This window comes from Sparus aurata, chromosome 6 (assembly GCF_900880675.1).
Source record: "Sparus aurata chromosome 6, fSpaAur1.1, whole genome shotgun sequence".
NCBI classification, from domain to species: Eukaryota; Metazoa; Chordata; class Actinopteri; order Spariformes; family Sparidae; genus Sparus; species Sparus aurata.
The window spans coordinates 17,679,596-17,706,742 of NC_044192.1; the positions used below are offsets into that span (position 1 = coordinate 17,679,596).

The following is a 27,147-nucleotide window of genomic DNA, read 5'->3' on the forward strand; positions in this document are numbered from 1 at the left end:
GTTTTGACAGCCAGACAGGATGAGACTTCGTATAAGATTTATTAGAATAAACATCTCATAATTCTAGATATTATTATTAATTCATTATCATACAGTCGGTCTTCACGCTGTTAGAGGACAAGTTTGACATCTTGGTTAACACACTTATTCCCTTTCTTACCATGATGAGACACAGCCAGCTGGCTCTCACAAAATAACAGGAAAATCCCCTATAAAACAGGAATTTGTCATTTTGTACACATCAGTTTATTATTGATTCAAATATTTGAACATATAACATGTTAATTAGTGTGCTTTAGAAGTGCTGATGGGGTGATTATACCTTTAGACAGAGCCGTGCTTTCCATTATCCTTTGTTTGTTTCTAGTGTTTATTCTAAGTTCACCGCCTGATAGTATTCTATTTGGCATATCAACATATTTTTATCTAACTCCCGGAACGCAAAGTGAATAGAGGTGCTCAAATTGAAAAGTCTGCAAAAATGTGTGACTTTGTGGACTCGATGTTTAAAAAAAAATGCTGTGAAGGTATAAAGTTTGTGTTGTGTTGTAGAGCAGCCTTTCCTTAAGTGTGGGCCGTGGAGAGCCCCCTAGTGGTCCGCGACTGGATTTGGTAAAATATCATGTTTTAAATGAAGTGTTTCTCAAACTGTATGCGATACTCAGCCACTCCAAAGCCTCTTAGTGAGTGGGGTATATGTGTTGTTTTTAATATTAAATCAACTTGTATGTAAATTCAGACATTATTATTTAAAAATGGCTGTTCTGCGATGTTGTCAGCCTGTTTTGCAACACTGCCTGCGTAACGTATATACGATTTATGTCAAAAATGATCAGTCACTGACTGTTTTGTAAGACTAAATTTCTCCAGTTTGGAGAGATCGCTTCACTGATGTCTGCCTTCTTCCCATTAAGATGGCAACAGAGACAATGACAGGCGAGGCTTTTTTGCCAGACTGACATCTAATTAGGTTACAATTTGTAATATACGTTTTTAGGTTTTTAAGTGGTCCTTGGTCCAAAACAGTTTGAGAAACACTGATGCAGAGTGACACTGAAAAGTACATTATTAGCATAAATCCCTGAAGAACAAGTAAAGCAACATTTAAGTGTTTTCCAGGGAAAAATACTGGTGCAGCAACAAGTTTGGCACAAAATCATAATACAGCATTTCTTTGTAGTGTTCATGTTATTTCAACATTCTGACTTAAAAGATTATGAACGAGCAACAGTGAATATCTGAAATATCAATACTTCTGATCGCAAATATTTCTGTTCTAGGATTGATTCTTGTGTTAAAACTTGTCTAAACTCACTCATTTGGGGGAAATGTGTATGTTCTCATCAGTAGGGACACAATAGAAAGTATGATTTAAGTATGACGTGATTTAAGACGCCAGAATCAGGTTGTGCACGAGGACGTTTGTCCAAAAATATCTAACAAATGATGAACGTGTTTACATGTGTGACGGTGTTGTCGAGAATCCACTGATTGAACATGAAGAGCTTCACAGCGACTGAAGGAAGTCTGTGAGCACCTTGTGCCACGTGTCCGGGTCGTCAAGGTAACAGGGGTGACCCGCCCCTTTCATCACCACCACTCTGTGATTGGCCAGGTTGCTCAGGTTTCTGAGCGACTGTTCTCCGAGCTGCGTGTCCTGATCACCATAAACGATCAGCGTCGGGACCTGGAGGAGAGACGGGACACGAGAAACACACACGGATCCTCCTGATGAATCATTTTCAGTCCTTATTCTCTTCTATTATAAAATCTGTGTGCTTTTTTTTTTTTTTTTTTTTTGATTGTTTTGCAATTCAAACCCAAAGCTAAAGGGATTTTGTAGATGTCCTACATTTTATCTCAAGTTTAAAAAAAGTTCAAACAGGTCTTATAACAAGGATGCGAGGAAAGCTTTTTATTTAATCAGGTGTGACTTATTTATGTGTCGAGATGTCAAGAATAAAGTAAATCAAAGACAGAACAGAGCAGGCAGACCTTTATATTAGCATCTATCAGCTTTGGAAGTCACAGTAAACTGATATATAAATATACTCCATTACAGAGTATGAGTACCTGTGATTTAGTTTCTTTTTGTTTCAAATTTGACAACAAAGAAAAAGACCAAATACAAACCCAACACAAGCACAATTCCACCACAGATTACAGAAAGTTTAAATTGACTACACATGCTTAAAAGATCACCGTGTCACCACTGCTTCAGATTCCTTTTCGTTGTTCAGTCTCACGTCGGAGGTGATTTAGTTTCGCATTTACATAAAGTCATTAGAGCTGAAAGGCACAGGCTGAACTGAGAACACTCGAAGCTGAAGCGACGGAGGCCGAGTGCAATCCGACTTTTACAGTGACCGACATTTTAGATGAGGGTTGCACAATTATGTGTGGACCACGAGTGCAACACGATGGATGTCTTCTCGGATAACCTGTCTGAAAACGTGTGTCATTATTATCACGTAGTTTTATTGCGCCTCCCGTCTCTCTTTGTGTTTGTAAGAGTTAAAAAAAAATACTTTGCCTTATGATGACATCACAGTAAAACTACAACTTCAAAAATGTACGTAGAGCTGCAGTGATTATTCGATCGGTTGACACTAACTATTTTGACAACTGATTCATTGGTTTAAGTAATATTTTTAAGAAAAACAAGTAATAAAAAGTCAGTTTCACAGCTTCTTAAACAAATATATTATGTTAATTTGCTTCTTTACTCCTCTGTGACAGCAAACTGAATAAGTTTGGGCTGTTGTGGACAAAACGAGACATTTGAGGACGTCATCTGATCGACATCTTGAGAACCCTCAGGCTTATTAATCAAACCAAGATGACCCTGATGATGGGATGTCATCACCAGAGTTATTTTCTCAGCCTCCTCCTGAGCCACAGAAGATGTAATGCAACTGTTTTATTTTTTTGCTGGCTGAGTAAAATAATAAATCACTTTGACTAAAATGTACTTAAAGGATAGAACGTTTTCATCATGCAGAAATGTGCTCATTATTGCTCATTTTATCATTGCATTATAATGACTGATCCTTTATTGATCAGAATTTCAAAATTACTTAAAAATAAAACTGATCCGAACCACTTTATATTTCATGAGCTCATATAGTTTGCTTGAAACCTCATTCCTAAAACTTACGAGTATCTACCAGTAAGCAGTGTTGGGGAGTAACGAATTACATGTAACGACGTTACGTAATTTAATTACAAAATGTACGTAATTGTAATCCGTTACATTACTGGGAGAAAATATGTAATTAAATTACAGTTGCTTTTGGAAATTTCAATGATTACAACTGAAGTTACATTTGAAAAATCGCTGCAAAAGCTCAGATTTATCAAATAGTTTTTCGCCCCCCTGGATTCATCTTTGTTTTTAGTTATTTTCATATCAATATACTCCTGCCAAAACTATCACTTGTGATTGGCTCTCTCTGGTCATGTGCCATTCGACTCAACCGACAAACCGTACGGCGGCAGTCAGACTCAGCAGCAACAGTGTCGGCGGCGCAAAAGATGTTCCTGGGCTGGAAATACAAAAAACACTTAATACAGACAGAAGCCAGGCTTCCCTGTATTACAAAGGTGGCTCTCTTTTAACCCGGCTAGATTACCATGGTAACTTATGCTTAGCTCATAACCTGGCCCCGACCAGGTTCTGTTCAGAGTTTAATCATAAAATCGGCTATAAAGGCGCCGCTGTTTCACTATTTAACTCATTTACAGCTGACGTCACCTTTGAAAGTCCAGTGGAGCTGGATCAGAACATTTGTACGGAGGGAGAGATCGCGCTGATCCGCTGCTGTTTACTTTCTCTCTGAGCGTCTCCGCCGACAGATGTTCAGCTGAGGGGATACGCTGCTCAGCTGATGATCCGACTCGCGTCAGGAGGTCATTTATTAGGCTAAAGCCTATTTACTTTATATACAGTCAGTCACCACTGAAAGAAGTTGTGCGCTCGCAGCAGGACAGATAATTTAACTTAATGTGGCCATGAATATATTAATTGTTTCGCCTGTTATGTGTTGCCCAAACGCAAATCTTGAGTAGTCTACTCTGTTTTCTCACATTTAAAAACATGAGATTTGCTTGTAGCTACAGCACCTAAAAAACCCACTGTAACCTATTTTCATATGCACACCCAGCCTCACTTTCAATAAAACACACACTGGCATTTTATAATTGCGATCAGTGAAATATATGAAAACAATATAAAACACAGTTTAACACAACAGTTGTTGTTGCTCTAAAGCTTCATATTTAAAAGCAGCTCAATGTAGAGCTGTCAGAAATTAAAATCAGCCTCCTCTTGTCATATTTGCAGCAACACTGTTGCTTCAGGCTGTGATCAGGCTTTTTTGTATCCTCATACTCTCTCCATTAAAACAACCTGCTCCTCTTGGATGAAATCAGCCCGCTGTCGCTCCATTTAGTGAGGAAGTGAGCCTCCTTCAGCACAGGCCTGAGGTTAGACTCATAATATATGGTTAAACCTTTGAACTGAAAGGTTTATCACACTATAGGTCTTAAAATGTGAAAATGGTTAGCAGTTGAGAGATTTCATTCAAAATTAAGAAAAGTAATCATAATGTAATCAAATGTAATTAGTTACATTACTTTGAGAAAGTAATTGAAATAGTTACACTACTATTACATTTTCAACAGGGTAACTTGTAATTGTAACCAACTACATTTCCAAAGTAATCTTCCCAACACTGCCAGTAAGATATAACGTATTTGTGTTTACTGTCTGTATTCAATTATCTTTATATCGACTCTGATGTCATGTCTCTGGTATTTTCTCATCGAGCTGACTCGAGCTGCTCTTATTCTTTCTGCGCTTGTCTTTAAAGCTGAACCCCTTTCCAGAAACAAACTCGTTTCCTTCACGCGTGATGCTCCTTCACTCAGTTTTGCCCCTTCACTCAGTTTTGCCATCTAAGAAAGTTTAGTGTTGAAATAGTTTGGAGTTGGATGAAAGCCGGCGGCCTCTGTGAAAGGCATAAAAATGTATGTATATCTGCTCCTCTCATGGCCGCGTGTAAAAATCCATCGGCTCTTTTGAAGAAGAGAGTCGAGGAGGTGCCGCCAAACGAAGCTGACATTCACGGTCGCTCAGGTTTTCCTTTAAAGGGGAAATGAAGAGCACAGGAAGTTTGGCAGGACAGGAAACTACAAAGGAATAAAAAAAAAAAGTTAGAGGCGTGTAGGACTGTACCTTTACGCTCTGGTACTGCTCTGCTGTGAATTTGTCGGTGCAGATGGGAGCCACGGGGACGTAGGCTCGTATCAGGTCCTGGTGCTGGTGCAGGAAGGGGAGGGAGTACATCCCACTGAGTGACGGGCTGATCACCACCACCGGGCTCAGGCTCAGCTGCCCGCACAACTCCTTCAGGAAGTCTGCAGGGGCCAGCTCTCCGACCGCTGCCGGGGCCTCGGCTGACTTGGAGCGACCGAGTGCTGTGGACAGACGGACAGACCGCTCACTTTTAGATCAGAAGATGAAGAAATGAGATGAAGGGGACCGGTGCATACAGGAGTACATAAAAAACACTTGAAAAAGTTCTGCTTTATAAATACAGCTGCTAACATGTCTCAATTACTTGATAAGTTGATCGAATGGATGATGTAAGATGTGGTCGATATTGTGGTTTACAGGTACAAACTCCCCTCCATGTTTTCAGGTTATCAAAACACCAGACACAGTGAATCCTTTGAGGGTCTGTAGTCGGCGGTCCAGATGCGTGTGAAGAAGTGGAAAAGATCAAGCTCGTTTCCATCAGACTCACCTGGCAGGTCGATGGCGACGGCCCGGCAGCCTGCTTTGGCCAGAGTGTCCAGTGTGCTGATGTTGAGCCAGTTTTCCGAAGAGAAACGGATGCCGTGAAGGAGTAAAACTGACATCTTCACCTCCCCCGTGGCCGGTTCACTCTGCCTGTAGAAGAGCGGCGCTTTGAGGCTCTCCAGCTGCACGCTGCCCTCCGTCATCTTCACAGCCGACATCCTGAACAGAAAAACAGCAGGAAATATTTGACTTCACACAGCTTTCACAAGTCAGACGAGACCAAACACACAAAACCACAGTACTTATATTGAAGTTTCACCTGAATGCAGGAGGATCATTAAGATCATTATAACTGTAGTGAGACACAGCTCTTAAGTTTTATTTAGAGTCGACAAAAGTGACAGTAGTCACAACATGAGGACATCTGCATCATGAATATAGTCTGATTATATTACTAGACATGCGACTCAAGTTCCAAGTCAGGTCACTTTTAACCCACACAAAGTGTGGGTTAAAAGTGACACTAAAAAGTTACACTACTGAATATATGAAAAAGACAAATAACTCAATGTTATTTAGGGATGTTTTAGTGTTTCACTTCTTCTCTGATATTTTGTGAATATTTTTGGTCCAAAAAACGAATGCGACACATTTCAATTGACTATTATTGCACACATGCCTAAATGCACTCACATCACAATATCCCTAACTAATACTAATTAGTGTTAATCCGTCCAGATCAGGGGTCAGCAACCTGCGGCTCTGGAGCCACATGTGATTCTCTGTGACTATGACAAAAAACGACATGAAATTTAATGATGAGGGTTTTATTTTCAGACACACTGCTGCAGGCCAAGAGTGATTTTTACATTCACTGACTGTGAAAATGTGTTCTCGCAAGTTGCAATTTTTGTCAGTGAACTGAACGACCCCGAACTGATATCGTTGTGTTTTGTGCCCAGGTGCCCAAGAGTAGACTTTAGTGAAAATTAAATAGAAACCAGCAAAGTTTAATTTGACGGTTTTTAAATTTAGGGTGCTGCTATAAATTTTATTTCTTTATAAAAGTAAGCTACTTTATATTTTATTCATGTTAAACACAGGGAGGATTCAAGTCGCCTGGACAAGTGTTTGTTTCTGTGTTTTGTTGGTTAAAGCATCCTCCAACATAAAGAACATACATTTCAACTGTTCCACCAAAATATGCAATTACTAGACAAGGCCCACATGTGAATATATTTAAAAAGGTCATGTTGTGCTTTTGGGGGGTTTTGCCTTTCCTTTTGTCGTGTTATGAAGCGTTTTAATGCACCCAATGCAAAAGGGAGTTTCTCTCTCCCGCAGAAAACACTGCTGCAGTGCCTAAAACACTTCGTTTGGAGACAGGCCATCACTTCCATAACTTATGTCCATCATTATTTAACAGGCATTGTATAAATATGTATATTCATTATAAAATATATACACTCTAGTCAGTCAGCAGACCTTCAGTTGCTACTGCTGTAGCCCCGTTATTTTAGATCACACTAACTGCCCTACTCTGCCTCTGATTGGCTGCGCCCTGCCCGTTAAAGTGACTGCTCATGCAAGAGATCTCACTCTAGCTAAAAGTAGTGTTCATGACACAATGTGGAAAGTGGCGCTGCAGCAAAGCACCATATGAGAAAAATAATGTGTTTTTTGAAAGTTAATGGACGTAAACCTATTCTACCAGGAACACCCAAATAAAAGTATGAACCTGATATTAAGCATAACATGACCTCTTTAATTCATGCTAATTAGGGCCTATTTAGACAGTTTAAGCTACGTTTTGATTGTTTTTGGAGAGGCAAGGGGAAGAATGCTGACCCCTGCTGTAGGATGTCATGAAGTAGAGGCATTAGAACTGTAAATACTCAAGTACAAGTACCTCAAATTTGTAGTTAAAGTACAGTAGGCAACTTTATAACAAACACAATACGAAAGGTGTTTTGAAAAAAAGTGTATTTCCTTCACTTGTAGTAAAAGATTTTTCACTGCAGCAGGTTGCGCGGTGTTCCTGTTAATTTGTCACTACTCGTGCGTTAAAAACAACCCGCTTGTGTTTGTTTGCTGTTCTCTGCACTCAACTTTTTTATAAGGATCTCGTCCGTGTTCAGAGTGAAAAGGTGAGTGTGTGCAGCTGTCCGATCAAAGTCCACATCAGATCATTTGATTGGTAACATCGAGCTCCTGCATCACAAACAAACTACGAGTTAAAAAAATAAAACCTCCTCCAGCTCTTCTTCTCCTTCTTCCTCTTCTTCTTCTTCTTACCTGACAGCCTCCTGAGATGAACCGAGGATCAACTTTCACACTGAACGCAGAACAGACGGTGTGGTGTAGAAGCAGCTGCTGCAGCTTTCACTTTATTTCCTGGACAAAGCGCAGAAGAGAATAAAACTGCAGGAATTATTGTAGTGACGTCTAGTGTCCGCACAGAGAACTGCTCCTGCTTCAGTCATAGTAAAAGTATCTGCACTGTGTTCAGGTTTGATCTTCGGGTCCACTGGTGTCACTGGAGCATCAGCGGATCATGAAAAAAGAGCATGAGGGGCGGACTGATGTGCTGATCCTCATTAATGATTGATACTCGTATCGATCGGCTGTGTTTTGGGGGGGAATAGGGCCTCTGTTTGAGTTGAGAGAGCTCAGTGTTCGTGTGGGTGGCTGACTGTAACTCACACTTTTTTTCGTGGTTTTACTGCTCGGATCTCTTGACAGTCCTTGTTCCAGCTTGTTCCTCTCTCTCCTCTCATCAGGTCGACCCATGGGCGGATGATTCACACCTCCGAAACTTCAGAGAAGACTCAGCTCTCAGTGTTGACTTCCACCCAGTGTCTTAACTCAAGTCTTTATCGTCCACAGACCACAAACAATGAGACTGTTGCTGCCTTGTGTTCTCCTGACAGTCGGCCTGGTCACAGGTAAGATAGTTGTATGATTGTCCTAATTGTCTTTAGTTTGTAAATTGATCACTGCTATTTCATTTTCTGTGTTGAAGTGTGTTTTGTGACTATAAATTATCTATCTGCGGGTGTGTACACTAATAACTAACAAATAAAAGCCACTTGATGTCACATTAGGATTATAGTGTAATAACTCTCCGTGGCTGTGTAGCAGTGATCTGGTGTTTACCTTTTTCTGCTTTTCTCTGATCTCACAAACCAGCAGCAGTGTCTTGGTCCAAAGGTTATATGTGTGCAGGCTCATGCCCAAATGTTGCAGCTGGTACCAGTGACCACCTGAACTCCACTTTTAAACCTGAACCAGACACACGTTTGTACACAATCTGCATCCTTATATTGTGTATCTGTTCTGCAAACACACAGGCTACCGCAGTCCGCTGAATGACTTCCAGCGCTCTGAGGGCAGGGAGCTGGTTGCGACCCCCTGGAACGCAGCCCGAGTGCTGCTGTTACCGGGCCTGAACCTGGAGGACTGTGCCACCCGCTGCTCACAGTCTCTGGACTGCAGGTATCCAGCTTCAACTGCTTTAAGTACTCTAATTATACTGATTGTAAGCGTGAGGAGGCACTCGACAAGCCTGCAACTTGAATGGAGTCGTCATTATTAGTTGTGAGCTAGAAAGCAGTGGTGGGGTGTACAGAAAAAGTTAAATACATTTACTTCAGCAGTGTACGTAAAGGGTTAGTTCATCCAAAAATACAAACTCAGTCAGTACCTGCTCACCCACATGCTGGTGGAGAGTCAGGTAAAGTTTCCTGCTCCACAAAACATTTTTCTGGAGCTTCACGACAAAAACAGCGTTGCAGCATTCTCCCAAAAAAACGAAGTAGATGGAGACTTCTCCACCTGACAAAGCAGAGGAGTGAACACTGTGTATCTCCAATTTAGGTGAATTTGAATTAGATTTATTTCTGATGAGTACGTGTTCCCCTATAGTTTGAGAAAATTCTCCTGCCTCGTAAAACAAATTTAATCTCTAAAAACCCTCTTGGATTCGCTAGAAAATACATCACCAACTCTTGATAAGTTGACTTTGTCGAGATACTCACTCACAGGACGAACACGTGATGATCTAATAGAATATGGTGCATTTCATAGGGCACTATGTCGTTTTGGAGAAGAAATTAAATGTTACAATGTTAATGAGGTAAAAATACAAAGTCAGAGTTTGTTCCAGAGGAAAATAAGGCCCCGGATCACTGTTCGGAGTTAGAGAGGTGGCAGGGTCCGCCACATATAAACAAAGTAAAACAGTATGAAGCTGCGTTGTCCTTTAAAGTCAGTTTGTTTATAAAGTTTATTCAGTCATGAAAACTAGGACAATTAGTTTAATTAGATCATGATTTACCAAATAGATAATTTAGTTTGCTTAGGCATAAAAAAAGGAATGATGAGTGATTTTGAATACGATAAAAATCTTTCACTAATGATTTAGTGTAACTTGCAATCTGAAAAATGCTGTAAACAAATTCCATGAACAGAACAAAACCAGTAATGAATTAGAATAGAATTACTTTAATGATCCCAGACTGGGAAATTATTTAAATTGAATTGATCCATTAACAGTCTGAAGTATTTTATTCTTACTGATGAGCTCTATAATTGTCAGTAAAACACAACTGTGTTTTACAACAAAAGCGGCGAGCCATCAAATTAAAGAAACATTTTAACTACAACAATAATAATATTAGTGAGAATAATAAATTATTATTTAATATATAATTATCACTGCATATATCTGAATACTGATTTTTGTATTCGTACTTTCAAACTTACAGTTCAGGTCAGCTCTGGTTATTGCTTGGCTTTAGCTGGCTGATTAATGTACTGACAACATAGTAAACTGCCGTAAGTTTGTGTTCGTGGATGTCCAAAATCTTTGACTTTGAAATATCTCTCAACACAGAGCGTTTAACTATGAGACTCGTCCGACTGTCACCTGTAAACACCTGCCCTGGGTGGGTGATGGGAGCAACGCAGAGGTGAAGAGAAACGTCAACTGTGACCTTTATGAGAAGAAAGGTGAGACTCATGTGTGACGTTGAAGAGATCAATGTGATGTATTGGTACTGGAGCTGCCTGAACGGTTGTTTTTTTTATTATTATAAAGTCTATGTCAGAAAGTGCATCGTGGGTAAAGGAGAAGACTACAGAGGGAAAGTCTTCACCACGAGAAGCGGACTCACCTGCCAACAGTGGTGGTCCAAGTTTCCTCACGATCACAGGTGAGACACTTCCAGCCATTCAGAGATTATTATCATACAGACAGACAAACAAACAAGAGGTGTCTTATGGTCAAACGGCTTAATGGACCTGAACCTCAATCCAGCTGATGATGTGACTTTCTCTTCCCTAAAAACGATGACTGAACACGAAAACCCCCCAAAACAAGCAGGAAGTGAAGATGGCAGCGCAGCAGAGATACTCAGACATGTAGATTTTCATGCGCTCATTGACTGTTCACATTTACAACAACAATGTGAAACCAACAGCTTTATTTGAATCTACACTAACAAGTATTTTTTAGATACATTTGTGAAAAGGAGTCACTTCATCCTCTTTCAGCTGCTCTGGTCCAAAAACATAACTGTCATCAGCCTGGTTTCTGACAGCTGATGGCAGCAAGTCAGACAAAGTCAGCGACTAGGTGGTGATGAAAAGCTGAACATCTAGGAGCTAAAGATCCAGATGTTGTTCTCTGTCACCAGTGGTGACCAAACCGTAGCTAAGAGGAGAGCGAACATTGGAATCATTTTTATCAGGTGACCAGACACAGTCATTTCAATACAATTTAAAGATGAAATGTTGATGGAACATCAAGTGAAGTTTTATTGTCCACAAAACATTTCTGGGGCTTCAGAGCAACAAAAATGGCATTGCAGCAATCTACGGAAGCCCAGAGATCCCAAATTGAGTTGAAAAGAGGTTATCTACATCCTTGACGTCGATGTAGCTGGTTCACTTGTAACTCTGTTAGCTCGGCAGCTACAGTGAGGGGGTGAATGACGTATTTTCAAATCAATATTGGATCTCTGGGCTTATCTAAACTTGGATTCCCCAGACAAACTGTATTAAGCTATTTTACTTTTGTTGTTAGCCCCATCTGAGTTAGTTGTTTCAACATTATAACCAAAATAACATCATTATAAATGAGGAATGTGTGCGTTCAGCTTGTTGTGGAATGCATTGGCCTCGATGAAGCTTAAAGTGTCAAATTGCTTTATGGCAAATCTGTGGGACTGTGCAATTAAAAAAAGCTCCACCTGCCTCACTGCTGATCTGATGTGGGTGTAAAGACCCTCGAAGTTAAGCTGAGAGTCAGCACTTTAACCTCACAGTCGCCCTCACAGTATAAACTGTAAAAACTGCCTCTCATCTCAGGTGGATTCCAACAGCGACGAATGGTCTAGAGCTGAACTACTGCAGGAATCCAGACGGGGACCGGATCGGTCCGTGGTGCTACACCACCGACCCCGAGCGACGTTACGAGAGCTGCAACATCCCCCAGTGCAAAGATGGTACACCCCAGTTATTTATAAACACTCATCACTCAAGTGTCCTGTCTCAGTAAGAAATCAAACATCTAGTTATTTCATTTTTCATCCTTTTTCATCAAACTTATGTTACAGAATACGATGGAAAATTAGCATTTAGTTAAGAAACTTAAAGTCACTGTTTTAGGCAAACCCTTCTGTTGATTGTTTCACGGACTGAACCACATAATTTGATTCAGGGGAAAATAGTGACAATATTACAAGAGGGTATACACTGTAAATACTCACTCATTAATTTTAGCTTTTAAAGGAATAATTGGGAAAATAAATGTGATGTTGGGAATGGTTTATAAACAGGTGTTGACTTCTAGAGGAATTTCTGAGAACGAACTCCTTAAATCTTAATTACCAGAAAACATCCAATTAACAAAAACATCCATTCATTTCGCTGGAGACTTTATCCCCTGTGCTGATTTGTACGTTTCACACATTAATACACATTCACATTTTTTTGCATGTTCGGCTGCCTGCTGCACTCTGACTAAAAGATGGTTACTGTGGTAAAAAGAAGGTTGTAATTACCAAGTGTACCAATTTAACACATTCTCCATTTCCTCTGTCATTAGCACCAAATTACACAGTCCAGAAACCTTCCTTAAAAATGACAATAATCAGCTCCTTTCAGGGAAATAATTAGCAAATGATGTGTCCTGTAAAGTGAAATGTTTCCGTACGCTCGAAGTCTTTTGAGTTGGTGTGTGTGTTTGTGTGTGTTTGTGTGTGTGTGTGTGTGTGTGTGTGTGTGTGTGTGTGTGTGTGTGTGTGTGTGTGTGTGTGTGTGTGTGTTTGCAGAGGTTTGTATCACCTGTAACGGAGAGGACTACCGAGGGCAGGTCGACCACACCGTGAGCGGCAGAGAGTGTCAGAGATGGGACCAGCAGTATCCTCACCAACACATCTACCAGCCTGAAAAGTAATTAAGTATTCATCGCCGCAGCACCTGTCCTGTGCCTCATTAGTTTAATTAATTGTGGACTGGTGGCATTGTGAATACCACAGCTTTCGAACTGTTTTAAAACCTTCATTTTGTCATTGTGGGTGTAATAGATTACTTGTCTTTTTCAGGTATCCCGATAAAAGTTTAGATGATAACTACTGCCGTAACCCCGACGCCTCTCCGGTGCCCTGGTGCTACACCACAGACACCGAGATGGAGAGGGAGAACTGTGAGATCAGCAAGTGCAGTAAGAAAATGCTTTTGTTATATTATCCCTTTTAAAAATACTTATCATCAGCAGTGGAATGTAACTAAGTACAATTACTCGAGCACTTTTTACTTCAGTATTCCAATTTTCTGCTACTTTACACTTCTACTCTACTACAACTTGTAGGGAAATATTGTACTTTTTACTTCATTGATTTGATAACCAGTTTAAGTTAAGTTGTGTTTTGTTACATTAAATGCATCTGAATCTTTACTGAAAAGTAGAAATACTTATTTCTACACTTTGGTTTTCTACACACTGTTTTTATCATAATTTTAAAAACAATTCCGAGCATTTTAATATTAATATTGAGCCAAATATCGTACTGTTGCTTTTAGTTACTTTGTCGCACATTTTTTAATATTCGTTTAAATCAGAATTTGAAGATGCCGATTCTGCTCATTAGAAAAATGTTGAATGACGGATCCGATCATGTAGATGTATGTATAATTTACTTTTACTTGTACTTTTTATCCTAAAGTGCCTTTATTGCCAGAAAATTACTTTCGATAAGTACATTTAATGTCAGATACGTTTAGACTCGGATGACTTTCACTTTCATCAAAGTAACATTTTCACACACTGTTGTTACTTTTACTCAATTGTGGCTTTTGTGTATTTTTTACAACACTGCCTCTGATAACACTCGAGAGCGAACAATTAGTTGGTTATTTGATCATAATAATTTCTCAGAAACTATGATGACAACGGATTAATAGCTCATTCTCAATTTTCGTCGCTGCTTTTCTTAGTTTTTCAATGATCATTAAAAGGGTTCTGTGGAACATCTGTGCTGCGCTTGAAGCTGGTCTTTAGTTTATGTTAGCTGACTCCATTTCTAAACTCTAGTATGCTACTTTTGCTCTCTGTTTGTGGAGCTGAGAGAGGCGAGGAGACAAGGCACTCGAAAAATGTGTATAAAGTCACATCCTTTGGACCGTCGTGAAAAACCCGACACTAGTCCTTCAGGAACGAAATCCGCAGTCTAGCAGCATTAAAACAACAGACGAACAGATCGTCCACAGGCTTATGTAGACAACCGAGAGAGAGACGGGGGAGGTCTCGTGTCTCACATCACGTCACAGTCCGCTTCCATATGGCCAATAAAAGAATTGATTGATATATTGCACGGATCCCCTTTGACTGAATATACCTGTGTTTTGGACTTGTGATAGTCACTGCGGACTTCTGATTTTTCAGTGTTTTCTGAGAGTTTACAGACCAAAGAATTAATTGTTTAAACAAGATCAAAATAATTGTTCAAGCCTGACTGCAATGTTTTCTATCCTGGCATACGTTTACTAGATTGGATCTCTGGATCTTCTCGCCTGTTTCCTTCTGCTCTGTTTTGGCCATTAGTTTCTTCTGTAAAACAGAGGAGACGTGAGCTGAATTGAGCTGATTCCTGTGCCATTAGCAGGAGACATAGTGGAATTAGAGAGTCTCATTAAGTCGCTGTAATTAAATTTAGAAAAATCACCTTTTTGGTGTTTGTGCAAATTACTTCCCCCAACTGTGAAACTCTTCACGACCGCCCTAATGACTCTCTTTGATTTAAGAGTAAACGCAGCTAAAGAGTGCGGATGTTTGTCAGTGATACGAGCCCCTGCATTGTCTCACAAGGCCTCGGGTTAATTAAATGTTAATTACTGTGTTTTCTTATTATTTAGTTTTTTCTTTATACGGTTTATTTTAATTTTTCATTTAGTTTGTGTGAGTTTTTAGTGCATGTGAGTGGATTATCTTTAATATGGAGTAGAAGGAGTAAACTGTAGATAACAGCAAAGTTTAAAAGTAGAACTTAAAAAGGCATTTTGGACTTGTTATATGCAATATGGTTGTTTACCATAAAATACAACTAAATTAAATTGAATTCCTTTTACTTTTTACATGCCGGTCAGACTCAAATGCTGAACCTTTACCTTCAGAACATGAGTAAACGAATAAACAAGGAATTTCAGTGTTTTCTCCAGGATTTCGACATGAGAGTTGTGCAACATGAGCGTGGCAACATTGGCATTTCCACTGAGGGCGGAGATCACTAGGGCAAAAAGCTCTATATGATAGCACCATCTTGTGGTGCAAAAAAAAACGATTCTTGTGAAATGAATCAACAAAAAGATCAAATCAAAATGTCACAGATTCTCTCTCGTTTTGCGTGTTTTCACCAGTAGTCTGTTGATGTGAATGTCTCTTAAATGCCCTAAATGTAAATGTAAATGTTATTCTGTTGATGTATCAGACAAACAAAACACAATCAGGAGAATATTGTGAGAATGTTCCTTTAGATCTGTTTATTCAGATCCTGCGTTTTAAAAAGCTCCTTCACCCAAAGGACCACGAACAAAATATGCTTATGGACTTTATTGTGTTTTATCCCTTTGACAAATATTATACAGTCAAAAAAATGATTTTCCTAAAACACTGACTTTATGTATAAAACATGAAATTACATACATTCTAGGTAAATATATCATTTAATGCAAAGTATTTCCATCATGTTGAGTTGATGTGAATACATTAAATAACTTAGTCTGCCTAAATTAAATTGAGTTCATGCAGTTTTTCAAGTATTATGCCTAAAAGTAATGTATTACATATGGATTACTTGTATGTCCAATACTTTAAAAAATTGGAGTAAGTTAAATAAAGCAGACTGAATTATTTCATTCATCCACATAAACTCAACATGATGGAAATACTTTGAATTAACTGCATTATATTGTACAAAGATATTTGCAGCCTGATGAGGCTGTGCGTCTATTATTTATTTATAGTATATATGTCATGTATATTTCATACCGTTAGTAAATAATCTCAATCAATAACCTGGGCTAACTGATAAATCACTGACCTGTACCAGGGAGTTGGGCTCTTCACATTTTACTGTCAAATCCCCAGTGTCCTTTTCTCAACATCACACTTTTTAGATCATTTGATCAGATTAATTAAAGTTTTTGAGGCACAAAAACACTCTTATTTATAGTGAATTAAATCATTTTGTCTGATATTTTATTATTTTTACACCAGAAACTTTGATTGCCTCGTTAGATTACTCAGACTTTATTATCCTGAGGGGAAATTCCTTTTCACAGCAGCGTGCCTGTCACAAAGACAGTACATGCAACAGACAGTGTTTCAGTAACATTACATATAACACCGCACAGCAATTACAACCCACAATCAGCCCGGTTCTGCCAAAGCGAGCCGTTCTGTCCCTCAGAGCTCAGTGCCTCCACCCCGAGGTCACACTCAGTGGATGCGTGATGTCCTGTTCTGTTGAAGTTGCAATGCGTGTAATGGCCATATTGTTCAGCTTTGTAAGGCCGGGTGAGGGGAGACCAATTATCCTGGCAGTTGTGCTGTTGTGCTGTAAGTTTGGCCTGGTTCTTAACACACTGCACGTAAAAGAAGCAGGTGGAGCCGTACAGTAGGACGGGCTGGATAATACTCCAACAGCAGGAGGAGATGCGGGAAAACATAAAGTCCTTTGAGTTTGCGGATGACTGATGACATTTTCTCCTTCTCCCTCAACTATTGTTTATTTCAAAAGTTTAACTGCTGGACATGAGACTCAGTCTATGTGTCTAAGTTTCATATTGAACCGTGATTGGCTCTCAGTGTTTGGCTGTCCACATTTTAAACTCTCAGACTCAGTGTGAGCACAGAGAAACTTTCCATCTTCAGCAGATATATTTGAAAAAAGCCTTCTTTCCTAAAACCTTGCACAAACATCATTCTGCACACTTTTTGAGTGAAAGTGGACTTTAACCTCCTGTAACAGATTTATTATGCAGCAGTTTTTTTAGGCTCATTCTGTACCATCACTTTACATGTTCTGGGAAAGAGAAAGAAAAAGAAACAGCTCTTGATTTCCCAGAATAACAGAACATAAATCACAAAGTCCTCTCTCTCCTTCAGTGGCCAGAAGTCCTCCTCGTACTAATATTAACCACATTAACTAACCCCCCCTCCGTGAAGTCCAGAGGTGACCTATAATGCTAATTTATTTCCTCCTCGACTGTCTGCTCCCCTCCAGCCGAGGTGCGGGTTGAGAAACGCCAGCGCTCCAGCTTCACCACCAACTGTTTCCGTGGGCGCGGGGAGGATTACCGCGGCAAAGTCAACGAGACGACGTCAGGCATCCCCTGTCAGCGGTGGGACGCCCAGGAGCCTCATGAGCATCCCTTCTACCCAAACACATACGAATGCAAGTAAGTGACACACAGTACAATGGAGGAGGGAGAAGGAGTTGAGTGTGATTGAAAGGTGAGAGCGCCTTGGGTTGATGTTCTGCACTCGTGGCCTCAGTTTGCTCCACACATGAATATTAATGTCAAAATGTCAGTGCAGTGAAACTTCTTTGCGATATTATTCCTCTGCCGACATTTGACAGGAGATGATAGATGGTCAGCAGCCGCGCATTAAAAAGCCGCTCACACTCTGAGTGGCAGTATGGATGTGAAATGAATATTAAACCTGTTTGTGACGCAGCGATCCATTCATCATGCCAAAACTGACTATTAGCGTCTGATCCGTCCGTCCAGGAAGTTTTGTCACATCTACATAATCTTTACGTCTACAAAAATAAACAGGGCCAGGCAGAAACAGAACGGCACGTTTGTGTAAATAAAAAGGTTGTTCAATGAATAAATGATGAGGCGCTGGACATTACCGAAAGTTTCTTTAAAAAAAAAAAAAGGTTTGTGGCTTTGATCCAGTGAAGAACTAACTATGCGTGTCATTTCTATTACTATAGTCTTTTAAACAACAACAGGCCCGCTTACAGATTGTGCTGGTGAGGACATTCCAAAAATCACTCACAGGAACAAATTGGGAAAAGTTGTGAAGAAGTGTGGGAAAATCATGTGGAAACAGCAGGCTGACCTGTAACACCTGCGTCTGAGCGGGCCGACTGAGAGGGCAGACATCCCCGTCCACTTTATCTTCTGCCCGGAGGTGCAGATACCTCACGATCAGAACCAACCAAGTAAAAAACTAATTTAGTGCCATGGCAATTGAGTCAGCTTTACAAGAGGCAGCAGCACTGGGAGTCTGAGAACATACATAGAAAAAAGGGGATGTGCAGTTCTTCTCAGTGATTCACTCTGTGTGTTTTTGTTTGAGAATAAGTGGGATATAAGTGTGGTGGCATGTGTGGCTTGTTTTATGACATAATAAAAACCAAACCAAACCACTTCAACCTGACTGTGTTCCACATCTCTTCCAGGGGTTTGGAGGAGAACTACTGTCGTAACCCAGATGGGTCGGAGGCTCCCTGGTGCTTCACATCCGTGCCAGAGATGAGGACTGCTCTCTGCTTACAGATCAAACGCTGTGCAGACGACATCGAGGCTGAAGGTACAGCTTCTTCATTCAGATTTCAGCAAAAACGATGACTTTGGCTACAAGATTACTGTCAGCTGTAATGGATAGAAATGAGCCAATGTTATCATGAATCCAGGTTCCCTCTGATGCAAGCAAAATCATTGAAGAATATTGACCAGACACCAATAATAGTTTATTATAACTCAGTCAGTTTTTAGGTGCTTTGATTAGATCATATACTTTTTTGTGTATAAGACAGTTCTGTAAATTTAATTTTTCCAATATAAAAAACGTTTCTTTTTACTTGTGAACGAGGAAACAGCACAGTCATCCTTTTACAAATGAAAAGTTGTCGGTCAGTTCACTAATCTGCTTGGCTGCTGTTGCTTTAATTGCTCTGGTGTAACACGTAGCTTCAGATGACTAATGTTAGCTGATTGTATCTGTATCTAGTTACTTGTGCAACTGGTACACAATGAATTGCATTAACCATTCTCATATTTTTCAGTGAGTCATAGCTACATGTATCAGTCACAGTGGCTGCTGTTAACCCCCAAATAAAAAATAAAAGCTCATTGTTCTCTGTGTCTGATATCTTATTTTTATATTTTATGTCACAACTGCCTTCTGTGTGCCATAATTCATTAGGGTCACTGTCTTGATGAAAATGTCTCTTTTTTCCAGATTGCTACCACGAAAATGGAAGAAACTACCGAGGCATGGTCCGCAAAACTCGTAAGGGGATCACCTGCCAGAAATGGAACGTTAACACACCTCACAGGACCAAGTACGACCATCGTTTAAAAACTACAAAGACATAAAGATGATTTTTTTTCATCCAAGAGGAAAATAGTTTATATGCTTTGGGGACCTCTGTGATGAGCTTTCAAGATTCAACATTCGTGATACTTTATTATCACGGCACTCCATGTTAGAAGTCAAAAAAGAAAAACCAGGAACGGCACTCCCATTAAACTATCTCTTGGCGCCACACAGACGTTTTCAGGCAAGGCGCCCTTGTTTAGTGTGTGTACTGGCAATTATAGGTTAATTATGGTTACCACTACCAGCACAACAGGCACGTCCCAATAAAGACGCCCATCATCCCTGTTATTAACAAGAAAGAAAGAAATGTAAAAAGAGCAATATTTAAAAAAAAACAAAGATGATGAATAACATGAAATGATATAAATTCGAGGTAGTTTAGACAGTTCTCAAAGTGCAGCGTGCATATACCCTAACAATAGGTGGCAACACAATAGGTGTGTGGGGGACAGGATGAAGTTGGAGGCCGTGATCTGACATCAGGCCTGGTAAATGACGACCGATGATGCATGCATACTAATTCTAAGCAGGTATCAAGCATGTTGTGCCAACAGTCAAAAATGTAAAAACAAAATACAGGAACTTAGGGAGAGGCTTGCTGCGCTGAACAATTCTGATTGGTCGATTATTCCGGCTTTAATTTTTTGCTCCAATTAAAAGAAAATCTTCAGCTGCTTTTGTTGTAGTTGTTCTTCATTGTGCTTTTACACATCAGCAGGGCCAACAATGAAGTCCAGACCTGACTGAGCATTTACACTGAGGACCAAATCTATCAGGAATGGGAGATGCTTGATAAGGCGTCATCGTTGTTGTTTGCAAAAATTACGTGCGAAAACAGCTGTCGTTTTATTCTTTAGACTGCAGTAGTAGCACACAAAAAACAATGGACAAAAGGTTCCTTTATTTCCCTTAAATAGTAGTTCCTGAAAACATAAAGTTCTGGTTGCTTTAGCGAAGAAACATGACTTTAATATACTTAAAACAACACGCTTTTCTCCCACAGTTATATTCATGGAAATTGAGGAGTTACTCCATTAAAATAATGTCTGTAGGTTTTTAAAAGCAGCATGCTCACCCCATTTATTTACAACATGTATGAGCCTTAAAAACCATCTGTATGATTTTCTAGGATAAACCCATGGACGCATCCTGAGGCCAATCTGACTGAGAACTACTGTCGTAACCCAGATGGGGACCAGCACGGACCCTGGTGCTACACCACTGATCCCAAAACTGAGTTTGACTACTGTGCCATCAAACAGTGTGGTACATAACTCTGCTTTCTTTGTCTATTTTAAGATTCCTCTGAGTGGTTTAATGCACTGTGTGGTGACAGTTCAGCCGGAGCTGCTGGCAATTTAACAATTCATCTGTTTCTTGTGTTTCCAAACAGCTGGAGAGAAAGTGTCCATGACTGAGCCAGTAGGTTAGTTTCTGAATGAGCAGGAGGCAACATTTCATAGTCGACAACCGGCGACAACCGGCTTTCTATTTTTTACAAATATATGTCGCCTCTTTGTGAACGCAGAGAGGGTGGAGTTCAGCGAGTGCGGGAAGAGAGAGGACCGCATCCCGAGGACGCGGTTACGTATCGTGAACGGGATTCCCGGTAACTCGCCGTGGACAGTGAGCCTCAGAGACAGGTGAGTCTGAGAGCTGGTTATGAGCAAGTCAAATACATCCTGCTGCTGTGCTGTGTATGACCTCCGACCTCTCATGTGCAGGAAAGGAAACCATTTCTGTGGAGGATCCCTGGTTAACCCCAGATGGGTGATCAGCACCAAGCAATGTTTCTCCTCCTGGTAAATGTTCTTTATTTAAAGGTTTTTGGAGCTGTTGGCAGGGTGTAGGTCATTTAAATTCACAAACCTGCTGTTTCAAGCAGCCAAAATCCACCATTCATGTACAGTGAGATGCAAAACTAAGAGCCATACAGCGGTGATATGTTGTGAAATGTAAGTAATGTTGAACAGATTTTTGTGATTTATTCACCAACACTAGGGACGACAACTGAGCGGCATTACTCAAAGCATGACAGTGTCGGTGGGTCTGTGTTCCAGACTGAAATACATCAACAACTATTGGTTGGATTTACATGAAATTTGACTAGTGATATCCATGTTGCCTAGATGATGAACTCTCAGATGATGAAGATTCTCAAAATGAACAATTGCCCTCTTGGCTGGAGTTGATTGTAATATTTTTCAACTACATTGACCTGTTAAGCCCAATTTGACTATTTTTTGAGCACCTCTAGTAACATATAACTGAAATATATAGTTTAATGGATGTTTTAATATTGTTTGCTAGAGATTTGGAGCTTCAGCTGCATCAATCATGCTAAAATTGTTTTGTTTTTTGCTTTAAATCTTTTATTTATGCCGACTGCCAACTTAATGTACTCAGACCCAGACATATACATATACTTATACTTAAATATTTAGAGTGTTCCCTTTATTATGATACTTTGATTATTCAAATAGACGTTGTAGTTGCAGAGATACACAATTACTTATCAAGCCGAGACACAAAATAGAGGCTAGTTCATATCAGGTTTGAATATCAACAAAAAATGAACACATTATCAAAACTAGGCTACTCCGCCACTCCTTGCAATTTTCGTTTGTCATCAAAGAAGCTTTGGGGCGTCTCCAGGGGTTTGGGAGTTTTGTTGACTTGTCAGAGATGCAAATAAAGGACTAACTGATTGAACATCGGGGGGGAAATACAGAACTAGTGAGTGGGGAGAGTGCCCCGTTTTCTCTTCAGTCCCAGCCCCCCCAAAACGTCTGTGCATGTCCCTGACAGGAGGACACCATTGATGTTTACATCCCTCACATTTTTCCTGTGAGTAGATGCACACTTTCTCTCTGCACAGTGTGTTTTTGTTGCAGTGTCAACTGATTCAAGATTAGACAGACATCTCCAATGTGAATAAATTGCACTGACTTGAGATGAAAACATGTATTTTTGATTTGCAGATGAGCCGTCCCTTTAAGGATGGATAAGACATGACATAAAAAGTGTTGTACTCGGCTTGTATTTCCATGTTATTTGTTTGTATGTGTGCGCAGCTACGTGGACCTGCCTGGATATTCTGCCATGATGGGAACCCTGTTTCGTGATCCCCAGGAGGGAGAGCCGGGCGTTCAGACCATCCCTCTCACCAAGATCGTCTGTGGACCCTCGGAGTCTCAGCTGGTCATGCTACAACTGGAATAGTGTGTACTGTCAAGTGCCCCCCCCCCCCCCCCCCCCCCCCCGCGTGCTCGCACACACACATGCACTCAGACATACCAGTGATTTCACTCTGACCCTCTCTTCTTTCTCTAGCCCTGCACAGTTTAATGAGCGTGTCTCTCAGATCTGCCTCCCTCCTGAGCGTTACATTGTGGCTGAGGGGACGCTCTGTGAGATCGCAGGATGGGGTGAGACAAGAGGCAAGTATAATCCTATAGAGGTGATAACTTCGTCCTGAATTCACTACACGCTGCATTTCATGCAACTACAATATGCTTCTACACGGGTGTGGGGCTGAGGAAGGGGAGAGGGGGCTGAGTATTCATGTGAGGAGGGCCCACGAAGACAGAAGAGTGAATAGCTGTGGATGTAGGGAGGAAACATGCCTTCATACAGGGTCCAGAATTTTGTGCCATGCCCTGTTCTTCTATTACAATTATCAATAATAGATTACGTTCTCAGAAGCATCTTGTTTCTGCCCTTGAAGTAATGTTGCATCTAAATGAGAGAACTGTTCAGATCATTGAGCAACAGATGGCGTTGCTATTTCCAGACGCCTTCAACATCTGTCCCCCTTCCTCTTCTTCTCTTCGTCTCTTTCAACATATCAGCTGCTAACTGATTTCTCCTCCTCCTCCTCACTCTTTTTCAAAGGGACTGGAGATGAGACTGTCCTCAACGTGGCCCAAATACCAGTTATCAGTAACAAGGAATGTAACAATTACTTCAGGGGTCGCGTGCGCGAGAATGAGATGTGCACGAACTCTTTCCAGGCCGGGATAGGAGCCTGCGAGGTAGGTGTCTGTGCAAACGTCTTAAAGGTTTTCTGTCCGTTTTGGAGATGCAGCAGAGTTTCTTCATCCCTTATTGTCCTTTTGAAGATACTTTTTGCATTTAACTTTATTAGATAGGTTACAATAGAGGTGCAGACAGGAAAATAAGGGGTAACAAGATCACTAGCCAGAATCAATCTAGGGACACAGAAGTTAAAGGAAAGGTTCAACCAAAACTTAAAAATCGATTCATTATCTACTTACCCCGATGTCAAAGGAAAATCAGGTGAAGTTGTGAAGTCCATGAAAAATGTCTGGAGCTTCACAGTGAAACAGCAATGCAGCATTTTCTTTAACGACTGAAGTAGATAGGGAAAAAAAAAACAAGTGAAATAAAACGTGACGGCTCCATACAGCTGGTCCAGCATAATCCAAGTCTCTGGAAGCCTCGCGATTCCAAATGGGTTCAAAAAGATGTTATTTACTTGTGTTTTAAGCAGAAATCTTCAGTGTAGCTGCTGAGTGAAAACATTTAGCACTGATGTACAAACTCGACCGCGTTTAAAGCGTGTAAATAATGACTTTTTAAATCAGTTTGGGCTGTACTGAGCCATTTTATGGTTGTTGTTCGTTTATGTTTTAAAACAAGTCCCCATCTACTTCAGTTGTTCAGGAGAATTCTGCAAAACACTGTTTTACTGTGAATTCAGGAAATGTTTTGTGGACTAAGAAACTTCATCCGAGTTTCAATCAGCATGGGGGTGAGTAGATAATACATTTTATTTTTTGGGCTCAATTTTTCCTTTAATACTGTACATGTCTTAACCTCTAGGTCACCATGACACCAAAACACTGACCATTTTTCTTTGACACTTACTGCAGTGTGTCATGGCATTAAAATAATTTTGCGACACTTTTGGGAAATGCACTAATTTGCTTTCTTTCGATACCATGATACAAACACTACCACAGTGTATTTAGGGTAAATATGAAGCTAGAGCCAGCAACCAGTTAGCTTAGCTTAGCACAGGTAGTCTGACTCACAAGCATGTGTAGCCCTGCCTAAAAAACATGTTTTGTTTTGTTCAAATTTAACAAACTGCTAATAATATAATGTATAATGTATTTATTGGCTTTAGATGTAGTGGTGGTTGGATTTAAAAGAAAACCTCTGGACAAAGCCAAGCCAGCTAGCTTTTTCCAATTTGTATGCTAAGCTAAGCTAACTGGCTGCTGGCTTTTGCTTTTATTTAGCAAACACACATAAGATTGGTATCAATCTTCTCATCTAACTGCGGGTGAGAAAATGTATAAGCGCATACCCCTGCCGTGCTGAGATTTAACACTTCAGATCCTGACGGTGAAGAAAATCTTTTTGATGACGGAAATCACTTTAAGTAAAGCTATACATACGGCTATTTATACGTTCCTATAAATCAAACACATTCACCATTTGGATAATGGAAGTGGACTGGACAAGATGTGACTGCAAGATGTTTCCAACCTCAGCAGTGACAGTCAGTCATAACAGAGACAAATAATGACTCCAGAGTGTTGTTCCTGTGTGTCTGCAGAGAGACTACGGCGGCCCTCTGGCATGTCAGAACAGGGACTGCTGGGTACTCGAGGGTGTGATCATCCCCATGAGGCGCTGTGGACACCCGGGGCAGCCCAACATCTTCATCAGGGTCTCTGTCTACGTGGACTGGATCAAGAAGGTCATGGAGATGGCTTAGAGCCACATGCTGACCAGGGACTGATCAAATCTGCTCTCGAAGCCCTCAAGACCTGCTATCCACTTATCCCTATGCATTTTTGTCTTCTCAGATGCCTGTTTTAAATTAAACAAAACACTAATAATACACCAAAATCTATGTTTAGATTTGATCATAAACAAGACGTTCAGCTTCTTATTCAGGGTAAAATGCAAGGTAATTTGTTTGTGGTGCCTCCGCGTAAATTAATTTTTTTTGTGTGAATCATTCCAGCCAGATTAGCTCACTTTTAAGTGCATCAGCAGAGGCATTTATTGCCCTGAACTGCTCGTTGCAAGCAGCCAAACTCCAGTGGACAGACGAAGCAGAAAACATTTGTACTCCAGAATCACACTAAAGCCCTGTCCACACGCACACAATTGTTACAACAAAAAAAAAGCTTTTGTTTCAGCATTTCGTACTCACATAAACAGCTTTTTCAGGTCACTGAAAGAAGAGCTTTTGGAAAACTTCTTCCAGTTTGAAAGATACTCAGTGACCGTTTATATCAGGACAGACAGAAACTGAGATTTTTGGAAAACGATGATAAACACGCACACATTTATCACATCATCCATCAGCATTGGATGGAATGGATGTCACGTTTTTTTTTGATGTTATATGTACAAAGACACAAATGGACACTGATAACGCAATGATGGAAAAGAAAGACAAAAACGGCTGCTCGCAACGTTTGATGATTTTTGTTTTGTTGATAAATGATCCGAGAGGAGTCTGTGGAGATCAGTCACGTTTCCCCTGCCTCGTTCATAGTATTTTCTGTAGCTAAGCAACTGACCAGAGTAAACAGTCTCCTTCCTGCAGGTTTCTTCAGGTGTGTTGTATGGATGGAGGTTATTTTTTGAAATCCCTGTGTATGTGTGCACTAGGCCTGAGATGCAAAACAACGCAGAGAGGAATTATTTGGCCAACACTTTTCCTCCCTATTTAGCATAAATAAGCATTAATAAGCAACACCATAGAGCTGTTCTGAGGACATTTTAAAGTGTTTATTAATATACATTATTTGTCAACAGCTCTACCTTCTCCTACAGCGACATATTACCATTGTGTCATAGCACACTTTCATTCATTATTCGTGTAGACACCAGCCTCCACTTATGAGCGGCCACAGGAGGAGTTAAAGCTGTTGACAAATACATTAGTCAACACAATTCTGCTTTTTATTACATCATAATGCAAAGTAAAGAAATAAATGTTTACATAGTGCTTATAAATGATAAACAGAGAGACCTAAAATTAAATTTCTCTTCTGCATTTACCAAAAACTAACTGTAGCCTCTCGGGTTCAGAGGAGAATGACTGGAGCTAAGTAACCTCCAATAACAGGAGGTGTCGGGGGGGTTAACGGCACACGTTAAGTTCTTAACGTCCCCTGGAAGTGCACCCTTTACCACAAAACTGTACGCCTCCCCTCCCTTCCCCTCCTTCTCCTCTCCTCTCCTCTCCTCTCCTCTCCTTCTCCCTCTCCTCTCCTCTCCTCTCCTCTCCTCTCCTCTCCTCTCCTCTCCTCTCCTCTCCTCTCCTCTCCTCTCTCACTGGCATTGAATGGAGCTCCGAAAATACCTTCTTTGCCCCCAGCCTCTAAAGAAATCCCTCCTCTGCCTGTCTTTTGATGCCTGCCCCCACCTCTAAAGACATGCCTTTGTGCCTTAT

The 27,147-nt window shown here is 40.5% G+C and overlaps 2 protein-coding genes across 4 annotated transcripts; one reads left to right on the forward strand and one right to left on the reverse strand.

The window, feature by feature from the left end:
• Window positions 1-20: 20 nt before the first annotated feature.
• Window positions 21-8,263, reverse strand: abhd14b (abhydrolase domain containing 14B). Of its 3 annotated transcripts, XM_030420238.1 has the most exons (5): window positions 8,099-8,262; window positions 7,913-8,014; window positions 5,808-6,022; window positions 5,237-5,478; window positions 21-1,687 (listed from the first exon to the last, which is right to left on the reverse strand). In XM_030420238.1, exons 3-5 carry the CDS (start codon window positions 6,019-6,021, stop codon window positions 1,508-1,510), a joined length of 636 nt encoding a protein of 211 aa, XP_030276098.1. In that variant the 5' UTR covers window position 6,022; window positions 7,913-8,014; window positions 8,099-8,262; the 3' UTR covers window positions 21-1,507. The 3 variants fall into 3 exon arrangements, with proteins under 3 accessions (XP_030276098.1, XP_030276099.1, XP_030276097.1); XM_030420239.1 differs by lacking the exon at window positions 7,913-8,014 and having other exon boundaries at window positions 8,053-8,263; XM_030420237.1 differs by lacking the exon at window positions 7,913-8,014 and having other exon boundaries at window positions 8,099-8,257.
• A 210-nt stretch (window positions 8,264-8,473) lies between these two features.
• Window positions 8,474-26,291, forward strand: mst1 (macrophage stimulating 1). Its single transcript, XM_030420236.1, has 18 exons — window positions 8,474-8,748; window positions 9,154-9,298; window positions 10,698-10,813; window positions 10,902-11,016; window positions 12,173-12,309; window positions 13,138-13,258; window positions 13,411-13,529; window positions 17,590-17,764; window positions 18,781-18,911; window positions 19,563-19,665; window positions 20,833-20,969; window positions 21,097-21,129; window positions 21,232-21,346; window positions 21,428-21,505; window positions 22,778-22,924; window positions 23,037-23,143; window positions 23,598-23,737; window positions 25,291-26,291. Exons 1-18 carry the CDS (start codon window positions 8,700-8,702, stop codon window positions 25,450-25,452), a joined length of 2,130 nt encoding a protein of 709 aa, XP_030276096.1. The 5' UTR covers window positions 8,474-8,699; the 3' UTR covers window positions 25,453-26,291.
• The last annotated feature ends 856 nt before the right edge of the window (window positions 26,292-27,147 follow it).

Coding starts and splice junctions, on each gene's coding strand:
- mst1 (XM_030420236.1), top strand. CDS start 8,700: ATGAGACTGTTGCTGCCTTGTGTTCTCCTGACAGTCGGCCTGGTCACA. Junction 21,347..21,427: donor ACAGTGAGCCTCAGAGACAG/GTGAGTCTGAGA, acceptor TCTCATGTGCAG/GAAAGGAAACCATTTCTGTG. Junction 23,144..23,597: donor AGGATGGGGTGAGACAAGAG/GCAAGTATAATC, acceptor TCTTTTTCAAAG/GGACTGGAGATGAGACTGTC.
- abhd14b (XM_030420239.1), bottom strand. CDS start 6,021: ATGTCGGCTGTGAAGATGACGGAGGGCAGCGTGCAGCTGGAGAGCCTC. Junction 5,479..5,807: donor CGTCGCCATCGACCTGCCAG/GTGAGTCTGATG, acceptor GTCTGTCCACAG/CACTCGGTCGCTCCAAGTCA. Junction 1,688..5,236: donor AGCAGTACCAGAGCGTAAAG/GTACAGTCCTAC, acceptor TCTCTCCTCCAG/GTCCCGACGCTGATCGTTTA.